We start from the raw sequence: 11,203 nt of genomic DNA, 5'->3' as shown, positions 1-11,203 counted from the left end.
GCTTCGCTCCCTGGCTGTCAATCAAATGCTCTATTAAAGTGTTCTTTAAAGAGTTATATTAAAGAGTTCTAAGGGAAAACTTCATATTATATTATGTAAGTCTATGGAGCCCAACTTTTCTTACACAGCGTGGAGAGAGGAATCGCTGCAGTGTAGTCTTATTAAAATCTATGCAGCAAACAAATTGGTTGTCCTGCTGGCCAGGGTGTAGCACACTAGCTGTACCCTGTGATACCAATGAGATCAGTAACTTCTGACATGTCTAAGGACCTGTCATTAGTTACTGGAAATGGCCAGTTCACTCAGAGTAAAACTTGCGGAATGCTGCTGCAGAACTCTCCCCGCAGAATCCCGCCAGCCTTCGTGTCATACAGGCAGTCTATGGGAGGGCTCGCGCGCCTCCTCCCTCTTTCCTCGGAAGAATTGACAAGTCAATTCTTCAGTGCGAAGAGAGCAGGCGCAAGCCCTTCCATAGACTGCCTGTATGACAGGAAGGCTGGTGAGATTCTGCGGGGAGAGTTCTGCAGCAGCATTCCGCAAGTTTGGCTCAGTGTGAACTGGCCCTTATGCCTATTATAATTTTTTGGGAAAAAGCAGCGGGCCCAAGCTTTTTTGATGTCACGACCCGACTCCCAGAGCTGTGCGGGCTGTGGCTGCTGGAGAGGATGATGGTAGGGGGACACTGAGGGACACAGGGCACTGGAGGGACACTGAGTATCCCTCTGCCATCATCCTCTCCAGCAGCCACAGCCCGCTCAGCTCTGGGAGTCGGGTCGTGACATCACCATGTTATCCAGGAAGTGAAGTCTTGATGCAGTAGTAAGTGCAGGAAAAAAAAAGCACTTTATAAGCATTTCCCATAATAAGTGTATATTGGGGATTTGTATAACTTTTGGGGGGCAATACAATACTTTAATAAAACTTTTCGCCTGACTTCTCCTTTAACTTTGTATTGTGCCGTTTTCTCTGCTATTTTTCCTGGAAAGCTATGAATAAATTGACGACTGGGTGTTAACACAATGTTCTAATATACTCCAGAATTGTGACCTAATGGACAGACACCTCAGGATTGGTGACAGCTGCTCTATAAATCTGTATGTCACTGGACAGCCAGCATACCCCTGCAGTATCACAGCTGTCATTGAGCGATGTTTTACATTTTATCACTCTGTTTGACGATTCCATCTTTCCTGTTAGGGAACCATCCAGCTGAAGAATATCATTCACCATAACCAGTGGCATGGTGGGTCAGTGTGAGGCGCTGTGTGTGGCACTGATAGGGTTACTTCTTCTGTGCCACCTGCAGTTACATCTGCCATACAGCAATAGGAGCAATGTGTAGAGTACAGAGGTTTGCCTCTCCTGTGCTGCATGCAGCTAGCTATAAATAACATGGACTTATTCATCATACATTAGTGAGTCAGTATGGAGCGCTGTGATTTACCTAATGCCTGGAGTCTATACATACAAGGAGCAATTAGCAATAAGTGCATCCCTGTCCCTGGAAGCCGGAGCTCCTGTGCAGACACACTTACTGCAGAGCATGTGGCAGCACAATGGCTTCTACTATGTACAGATTCTGTGCAGTCCTGCTGAAAGTGAACTATAGCAGGATGTAGCCGGGGCAGCGAGATCATCGGTGGCCGAGTATTAGGGTCATTTGGGCAAAGATTTCTACTTAACAATGAAATATTTCTAGGACCACCTATTCAGATAGGAGAAGAGATGCCACAAGCCGCAGGCTGCTGAACACCCCTCATATTCAGCTGGACCCATAACTGCTGCAGCAGCTCCATCAGTTTGTGCACAAAGTGTTGTCCACCAAATCAATGGACATAGAATGGAGTCTATGGGATGTGCGGAGATGCGAGCGACAGAACCCGCAGGCTTCATTCTATGGTTTGCCAGATTCCGCCGTCCGCCCAAAGATAAAGCATGCACATAGCTTTCGAGTGTAATGCAAGCGGAATTACAAACAGAATTTAAGCCCCATTGACTTAGGATAGGATTCTTCTAGGGGAATCCACCACAAGAACTGACACGTCAATTCTTTTGGTGGAACGCGGATCCGCGACTAAATTTACGTGACGGAAATTCTACCGTGTGAATGAATGAGCGGAAAGCCCATTCAACACAATGAAGTAAAATGTTCATTTTTCATGGACGAAATTTCTAGTGGATTCCGAGTGCATTTGGACGCGGATTCCACTCAAAATTCTGCATATATTCCGTAGTGTGAACGCACCCTTTCAGAGCAATGGAGGCAGATCTCCCAGCCCATTTATGCATTTTCCAGCTCATAAGGATGAGCACAACCGGAGCATGCTCGAGGCCGAAATGCTGCACACTCGGAGGTCTCTCCTCTCTAATAACCCCCCTCCAGGGCTGAGCTACATAGGAAAACCAACTGGCCTGTGATCATGGAGAAAATAGAAATCTTAAAGGGAAACTATCAGCAGGTTTGTGCAAACCGAATGGTGCAATGGGGGTCCGAGAAATGCCCCCAGGGCGACTAAGGAGCTCATTTACATATCTCAGAATAAAGTACTCAGACGAAGATAGAGAGAGCGGAAAAGATTTACACAAATGTGTTTTGAAAAGTCTAAAAAAATATGGGACTCATGGCTTGCTGAATCAGGACTTGCACCCTGTAATCCAGCCAGGCATAGGACCCTCCTATCATAAACTACTGCTCATCCCACAGAGCCCCCCACTTATTTCTAATCTACTATCTTGTTCCAGAGTTTTGTATCTTCTGCGCTTTGCATCTGTATATCCAGTATGTTTTTCCCATGTGTTATGCAGTCTGGGAGTAGGGATGGATTTGATGGGGTATTGCGGGAGGGATGGGTTTATTTTTTTATTTTCAATAAAAATGTATGTGATTTATTAAAAAAAGGACAGCGTCATAATGACCAACAGTCCTAGGGGATGCCAGGAAGACGCTCCCCTGTCCTTGACCACCAACACCACCATTGGCCTATAAAACCCCAACAGGATGCGGCCTAATTTTATTCACACCAGTGTCGCCATCCGTATGGTTCAGACAACCTTCTGCATGGCGTCCAGGGACCACGGACTTATTTCCTGGGCCCATGTGGGGTGCTGTATGTGATGATGCAGGGTATTCAGAGGCACCCTTGCAAGTCTTCAGGGTGCACAAGGTTGGTCACATGGCTATTATGGAAATTGTGCCACTATTCTACTGCTGAGCCAGTTTGTACCTACTGTGGTATGTCCTTGCTGAGATACCAAATGTACCACCTGACAACCCCCCTCTTGGAGCAACCATATATATGGCCCCTCGGTGTGTGATCTTCTGCCGGATGTGTGAGCTACGGCTATACTCATAGTGCTGTCCGCAATTCACGGACCGCTACATTATAGACAGTGACCTATCCCGCAATTGTGTCCCTGCACTAGGGCATCTCCTATTTTCTGTGTAATAGCTTACAGCCTATTCATGGATCTAAAAACAATTGCAGATGTGTAAACACACACATAGAAACCTATGGGTTCTAAATTTGTCTGGTATTGCAGATCGCACAAATAAATTATTTTTTCTCTATTCCAAACATTTTTATAGAATTTTTCGGCATTTTGACAAAGATAAGTATAAAGTACAGTACCACAGCAAATGATGAAACGTACATAGAAATACAGAACATGAGAAAATTAGCAGCTCTACAGTATGCGTAAAAGAGAAAATGTCCAAAAAGTAAGACCCCCTACAAGAGTCCGTAGTTGACTAGTGTAGAATTATCGTTGCAGACGTGTGAATGAGGCTATATACACAAATATATATACACATATATATCCAAAAGTAGGTGGACAGTATATGTAATAGGGTTATGAAAACCCAGTAACACATACTTTCCACCTTCTTTTGGACCACCCTGTATAGTCCATCCCGTATTGATACATCCTTGTTCAGGGTCGGCCTCAGGGGTGTGCACCCTCAGCCATTTTACAGGGGGCATTAGCTAAACAGATGGAAGCCCCCCAGTTCTTAGAAGTGGGACCTCTTGCATCCCCATGGCTGATCCCCATTCTCGTCATTCCCGCTCTTTTAGGATGTGTTGCTCTGGAATACACACACATTTACACATATGGCAGCTAATGCCCTGCACCTCCTCTCCACATTGTCCCCCCAGTGATACCTCCCCTCTGTGCCCCCCCCCCCCCCGGTGATGCCTCTCCCCCATGTCTTCTCCCCCCCCCATGATGCCTCACATTCCACCCCGGTGATGCCTCCCCTCCGTGTGTACCTCCCCCCCCCCCCCCATGATGCCTCCCCTCCGTGTGTGTATTCCCCCCCCATGATGCCTCCCCTTCCACCCCGGTGATGCCTCCCTTCTGTGTGCACCCCCCCCATGATGCCCCCCCCTCCGTGTGTGCCCCCCCGGGGATGCCTCCCCTCCGTGTGTCGTGTCTCCCCCCCTGATGATGCCTCCCCTCCATGTGCCCCCCCCACCCCGTGATGCCTCCTCTTAGTGTGTCTTGCACCTCCTCTCCATGCTTTCCCAACCCCGGTGATGCCTCCCACCGATGTGTCCCCCCCGCGATGCCTCCCCCCGGTGTGCCCTGCATCTCCTCATCACACTGCCCGCCCCCCGCCCCCCCCCCCCGTGTGTCCTCCTGCACCTCCTGTCCACATCTCGGTGTGTCCTGCACCTCCTCTCTACACTGCCCCCGGTGTGTCCTGCACCTCCTCTTCACACTGTCCCCCCGGTGTGTTCTGCACCTCCTCTCCACACTGTCCCCCCGGTGTGTTCTGCACCTCCTTTCCACACTGTCCCCCCTGTGTGTCCTGCACCTCCTCTTCACACTGTCCCCACGGTGTGTCTTGCACCGCCTCTCCACATCTCGGTGTGTCCTGAACCTCCTGTCCACACTGCCCCCCCCCCCTGTGTGTCCAACTGCCCACATCTCGGTGTCTCCTGCACCTCCTCTCTACACTGCCCCCGGTGTGTCCTGCACCTCCTCTCCACACTGTCCCCCCCGGTGTGTCCTGCACCTCCTCTCCACACTGTCCCCCCGGTGTGTCCTGCACCTCCTCTCCACACTGCCCCCAGTTGTTTCCTGCACCTCCTCTCCAAACTGTCCCCCCAGTGTGTCCTGCATCGCCTCTCCACATCTCGGGTTGTCCTGCACCTCCTCTCCACACTGCCCCCAGTGTGTCCTGCACCTCCTCTCCACACTGTCCCCCTGGTGTGTCCTGCACCTCCTCTCCACACTGCCCCCCGGTGTGTCCTGCACCTCCTCTCCACATCTCGGTGTATCCTGCACCTCCTCTCCACATTTCCCCCATGTGTCCTGCACCTCCTCTCCACACTGTCCCCCCGGTGTGTCCTGCACCTGCTCTCCACACTGTCCCCTAGTGTGCCCTGCACCTCCTCTCCACACTGCCACCCGGTGTGTCCTGCACCTCCTCTCCACACTGTCCCCCCCCCCCATCCCCCCCCCCCCCCCCCGTGTGTCCTGCACCTCCTCTCCACATCTCGGTGTGTCCTGCACCTGCTCTCCACACTGTCCCCTAGTGTGTCCTGCACCTCCTCTCCACACTGTCCCCCCGGTGTGTCCTGCACCTCCTCTCCACACTGTCCCCCCAGTGTGTCCTGCACCTCCTCTCCACACTGCCCCCAGTGTGTCCTGCACCTCCTCTCCACACTGTCCCCCCGGTTTGTCCTGCACCTCCTCTCCACACTGTCCCCCCGATGTGTCCTGCACCTCCTCTCCACACTGCCCCCCGGTGTGTCCTGCACCTCCTCTCCACACTGTCCCCCCGGTGTGTCCTGCACCTCCTCTCCACACTGCCCCCCCGGTGTGTCCTGCACCTCCTCTCCGCACTGTCCCCCCGGTGTGTCCTGCACCTCCTCTCCGCACTGTCCCCCTCCCTGTGTCCTGCACCTCCTCTCCACACTGTCCCCCCGGTGTGTCCTGCACCTCCTCTCCACACTGTCCCCCCGGTGTGTCCTGCACCTCCTCTCCACACTGTCCCCCCGGTGTGTCCTGCACTTCCTCTTCACACTGTCCCCCCGGTGTGTCCTGCACCTCCTCTACACACTGTCCCCCCGGTGTGTCCTGCACCCCCGGTGTGTCCTGCACTTCCTCTTCACACTGTCCCCCCGGTGTGTCCTGCACCTCCTCTCCGCACTGTCCCCCCGGTGTGTCCTGCACCTCCTCTCCACACTGTCCCCCCGGTGTGTCCTGCACCTCCTCTCCGCACTGTCCCCCCGGTGTGTCCTGCACCTCCTCTCCACACTGTCCCCCCGGTGTGTCCTGCACTTCCTCTTCACACTGTCCCCCCGGTGTGTCCTGCACCTCCTCTCCACACTGCCCCCCGGTGTGTCCTGCACCTCCTCTCCACACTGTCCCCCCGGTGTGTCCTGCACCTCCTCTCCGCACTGTCCCCCCGGTGTGTCCTGCACCTCCTCTCCACACTGCCCCCCGGTGTGTCCTGCACCTCCTCTCCGCACTGTCCCCCCCGGTGTGTCCTGCACCTCCTCTCCACACTGTCCCCCCGGTGTGTCTTGCACCTCCTCTCCGCACTGTCCCCCCAGTGTTGCCTCCCCCCGGTGTCCCCGCCGGATGAGGAGGGGCTCCCGGGATCGGCGCACGCTCAGGCTCGGCTGCTGCTGCTGGTGACAGGTGTCAGGCCGGAGCTGTCAGTGCTGGGCGGGCTGCGGGGCGGGACCAGGCCGGCGGAGGGGTGGCTCGGGCCCATCAGGCCCTCCGGACACTGTGAGCTGCTCGGCGCCGCCATCATTATGGGGAATGTGGTGAGCGGCGGGAGCGGAGACGAGGATGAACCCGGGATGGAGCAGGAGGAGACCGGGACAGCGGCAGGGGACTCGGCGGCAGGAGGATCGACCAGCCAGCAGGGACCGGCTCAGCTCGGGGTCTCCGGACCAGCTTCCCCGCCGCTGCTGCCGCCCTCCCCCGGTGTGTTGCTGGAGCAGGCCCGGCTGCGGGAGGCGGCGGCCCGGCTGCGGGAGGTGGGGGCCCCAGAGTCGGTGGTGTCCCGGCACCAGAGCGCCCTGCTCCGCTGGCTGGAGGAGAGGCTGAGCCGAGGAGAGGAGGCGCTGAGCCGGGAGCAGTTCATAGAGATGCTGGAGAGCCGGGCCAGCGGCCGGGAGGAGTGCGAGGAGGTAAGCACTACCGGCCCGGGGACACATGCCTAGGCCGGGGGAGGCGGGGGGCACAGGGGGAGCTAGGGTAGGTAGGCGGGGGGGCACAGGGGGAGCCGGGGAAGGTAGGCGGGGGGGCACAGGGGGGAGCCGGGGCAGGTAGGCGGGGGGGCACAGGGGGGAGCCGTGGCAGGTAGGCGGGGGGGCACAGGGGGGAGCCGTGGCAGGTAGGCGGGGGGGCACAGGGGGGAGCCGTGGCAGGTAGGCGGGGGGGCACAGGGGGGAGCCGTGGCAGGTAGGCGGGGGGGCACAGGGGGGAGCCGTGGCAGGTAGGCGGGGGGGCACAGGGGGAGCCGTGGCAGGTAGGCGGGGGGGGGGGGGGGGGCACAGGTAGTGCTGCTTCCTGGTCTCTGGCTGCAGCCTCCTAGCCGTGAACAGGCCCAGGACCCCGGCGTCACCCGCTGCAGCACTGCATCAACTTCTATGGGAGAAGGAAAGTCACCCAAGTCCATTGTCATCATGACTCATGGCGGGTGTTTCATCAGCTGTCACAAGGCAGGCAGCGGTGCGGCTTCTGAGATGGCAGTGTGTACATGTGCCAGATACCGCACAGCCCTGTGAATGAAGACTTGTACATGTGGCTAAGAATGGTGTCTATAAGGAGAAGGGCACGGGCTGGGCACTTCTGAGGGCATAAACAGTGATCTGCTAGTATAGGCGGTATGTGACTGGTGGGATCATAACAAAAGTTGTCTAGGTTACTCTGACCACCACTCACCACTCTGCTCTAAAAGCAGTGGTCTGGCTGGTGTTTGTAATATATGTGTATATATATATATATATATAGCTAGCTATAATGTTATTGTATAGATATTTAATATATATACTGTCCAATAGCTAAAATATGTATACTATATCTACTGCTTTTAGAGCAGAGCGGTGGTCTGTAACCTAGACAACAAGTTGTTAACAATGGGAGGGAAAGCGCAGCATATCAGGAGAAGGAGACAAGCTTGCTAATTGAAAGTATATGCTAAAAATATGTAAAGCGACTCGGTCAGTAGGTTTAGGCTGTCCAATCTCAGGGTAGCATAAACTAGTGACAGAGAAGCTGAACAGAATGATGGATCACTTACATTGTTCTGTGCAGCTGATTCCGAGATCTCCTCTTGGATAACATGGGCAAGAAGTAGTCCTTCCTATTATGTGCATGAGCCCAGTAGTCCTGGATATTCATGAGGAGCAGAAAACTCCGCCCACCAGCTGCTGATTGGCAGTTATCTATCCATGCTGTGTATATTCAGCCAACTGTCAATCAGTAGCTGGAGGGCGGGGGAAGGGTGTGGAAAGAGCCTTGTTCTCCTGCATATTAGGAGAACAGCTAAACAGAATGATGTAGTAAAACTCCGATCTGTTCAGCATTTCGGTCACTGGTTTATGCTGGTTCTGTCACTAGTTTAAGGTAGAATAAACCTTGTGACAGATTCCCTTTAACTTGATGAGTTCTACACGTATAACTATATGAGCTGAGATGAAAATATCCCTTAAATGCAGATTTCTCACACAGAAGTATTTTTTGGAAAGCTGTGACTGCAGTGTTTGTGCCAAAACCAGAAGTGGATTAAACAGGAAAGATAAGTACACATCCTCTCTTTATATTTTCCATCCCATTTGAATCCGCTTCTGTTTCCTGCTGGATCCACTCCTGGCTTGGGCACAAATACTGCCATGTGTGAAAGCAGCCTAATGCTGGAGCCGCCTAGAGAAGCGGGGCTGTCACTGATCCTGGTGCTGTACCATCAGTTTCTGCTTGACTCGGTTGGTGTGGAGCTGGGCTAGCGGTCTGCGCTTAGCTGGAGTACTGGATGTGCAGAACACTGAAGGGAGCATTGGACTAGCTGCAGCCAGTACTGTGTGTGGTCTCTTCATTCCCTGGGATGGTGGCGGTCCCGGCCCTTGGACCCTTCCTGATTAGAACCTAATGACTGTAATGATCTGGTTATTTCTGCTTCTCTACTACTCAAGCCCTGGTCTGATCGGATTTCTTGTGACTTTACCAGAGAGCTGTAAGGTCATCAGTCCTGCGGTCACTGGGACTTGTGTCCATAATACGGATGTAACAATTCACATGTAATAGGGTCATGTTAGAGCTGACAGGGGAGGAGAGCCGCCTTCTCATGCAGCCCTGCTATGTTGTAGGCCAAGCTGCAGATAGAATAATATAATACTCAGATTGGCACGCATCGGATAGAAGTGGCTGCCACCCAGTCACAGGGCAGTGAACGTGGCGGCTTCCAGTCAGGCCCATATGCACTTCTCATACCAGTCAGGCTATGTCTACAGGATAGGAGAACAGTGTCAGGATAGGGCATAACTAACTAGGGGATCTGACCACTGGGACCCCTGCAATCACCCCTAAAATCAGAGCCCGGTCACCCATGTGCATTGCTTCTCCATTCATTCTCTACGGAAGCTGGTGGAGATGAGACAGGACTATTTTGCATTGACTAGTAATAGATCTGCCATAGAGGCGCCCAGTGGCGTAACTACCATAGAGGCAGGGTAGGTAGTTGCTATGGGGCCTGGGTGGAGAAGGTAGGAGCATGTGTCCTTCTGCTTAACCCCTTAAGTACTGTAGTGTGTAAGTGACCCAATGTTTATTTACATGCGGCAACACAAAAAAGGGTTAACAAGCAGAAGACAGAGATTTCTCAGCTTCACTGCTCTGAAAACCCCCAACCGCTGTTCTCCAGCTGGCAATCAAGTAGGAAAGGAAAATGTGCAGAGGTCAGGGGTTATCAGTGCACAAGCAGTAATATATATATATATATATATATATATATATATATATATATATATATATATATATATATATATATACAGTATGTGCAGTGCTTTGCGTTGTGCGTAGGGGAGGGGGGCCCCTTACAAATTTTTGCTATGGGGCCCCTTAAATCTTAGCTCCGCCCCTCAGGTGCCTGACCATTATCGGTACCTTACTATGCCCGGTCTCATATAGGGCAGACACATTTTGTGGTCTGTGTCCTTACAGCCCAGATTCCTCCTGTGTTATAGAAGTGGCTCTGCATGGCACGCTCCCTCTAGAAGTCAGTCCTGGTTATACCTGGGACTGGTAAGACCTGCGCTTTATATGATTGTTTGCTTTGAGGCCTTTGGCAACGCAGAATAAGAAGGAGCCATATATTCTTCTGCTGCCTAGTTACAGTGTTAGACACATAGAAACCTGCACCTACTACTCCTGTTAGAGCTGGGGAAGAATAGGAGAGTGGGAATGGATAGGGAATGGTCAGTGACTACTAGCAGATCCCAATGTCACACAGTTACGGCATGTTACTGTGTTATGTCATCACTTTATGACCCCCCCCCCCCCCCCCCTACTGATCAGGAGAATGAAAGGGACATTGTACCAGTGTAGCACTAAACCTCCTACTTAGTTTTTCTGCATGGTGCCTCCCTGTTATTTGGCTATGCATAGTGAAGCGCTAACACTGTTAGGCTATGTTCACACTACGTATATTTGAGGCTGTATAGCAACCAAAACCAGGAGTGGATTAAAAACACAGAAAGGCTCTGTTCACACAATGTTGAAATTAAGTGGATGGCCGCCATTTAATGGCAAATATTTGCTGGTATTTTAAAACAACGGCTATTATATTGAAATAATGGAAGTTATTTACTGTTATATGGCGGCCATCCACTCAATTTCAAAATTGTGTGGACAGATCCTTTCTGTGTTTTCAATCCACTCCTGGTTTTGGTTGCTATGAGGACCTGACATGAGGACCAAATACAGCCTCAAATATACATAGTGTGAACCCAGCCTTAATGTGCTCTTCTCTATCTTTAATACCCTATAATAGCAAAGTGAAAACAGACTGTGAGAAATAATTGTTAATTTATTGAGGAAAAACTAATATATTGCATTGATATTGGTATTTAGTTGCAGCCCCTTTGGTAGTGATTATAGTCCCCAGTCTTCTTGGTTATGATGCCAGAATTTGGGGATTTTCTGCCATTGTTCTCTGCAGGTTTTCTCCACCTCCAGCAGGTTG

General features: G+C 52.3%; 1 protein-coding gene across 1 annotated transcript in view; it reads left to right on the top strand.

Annotated features, from left to right (window-relative positions):
* Positions 1-6,689: 6,689 nt before the first annotated feature.
* ZZEF1 (zinc finger ZZ-type and EF-hand domain containing 1) overlaps positions 6,690-11,203 on the top strand; it is an 86,986-nt gene continuing 82,472 nt past the window's right edge. The window contains exon 1 of the mRNA XM_069971145.1: positions 6,690-7,151. Coding sequence (XP_069827246.1) covers positions 6,771-7,151 — 381 coding nt within the window. The 5' untranslated portion in view covers positions 6,690-6,770. The remainder of the gene's footprint in view (positions 7,152-11,203) is intronic.

This window comes from Dendropsophus ebraccatus, chromosome 5 (genome assembly GCF_027789765.1).
Source record: "Dendropsophus ebraccatus isolate aDenEbr1 chromosome 5, aDenEbr1.pat, whole genome shotgun sequence".
Lineage (NCBI taxonomy): Eukaryota > Metazoa > Chordata > Amphibia > Anura > Hylidae > Dendropsophus > Dendropsophus ebraccatus.
The sequence above is the reverse complement of the archived record's forward strand: the minus strand, read 5'-3'. Positions and strand labels throughout refer to the sequence as shown.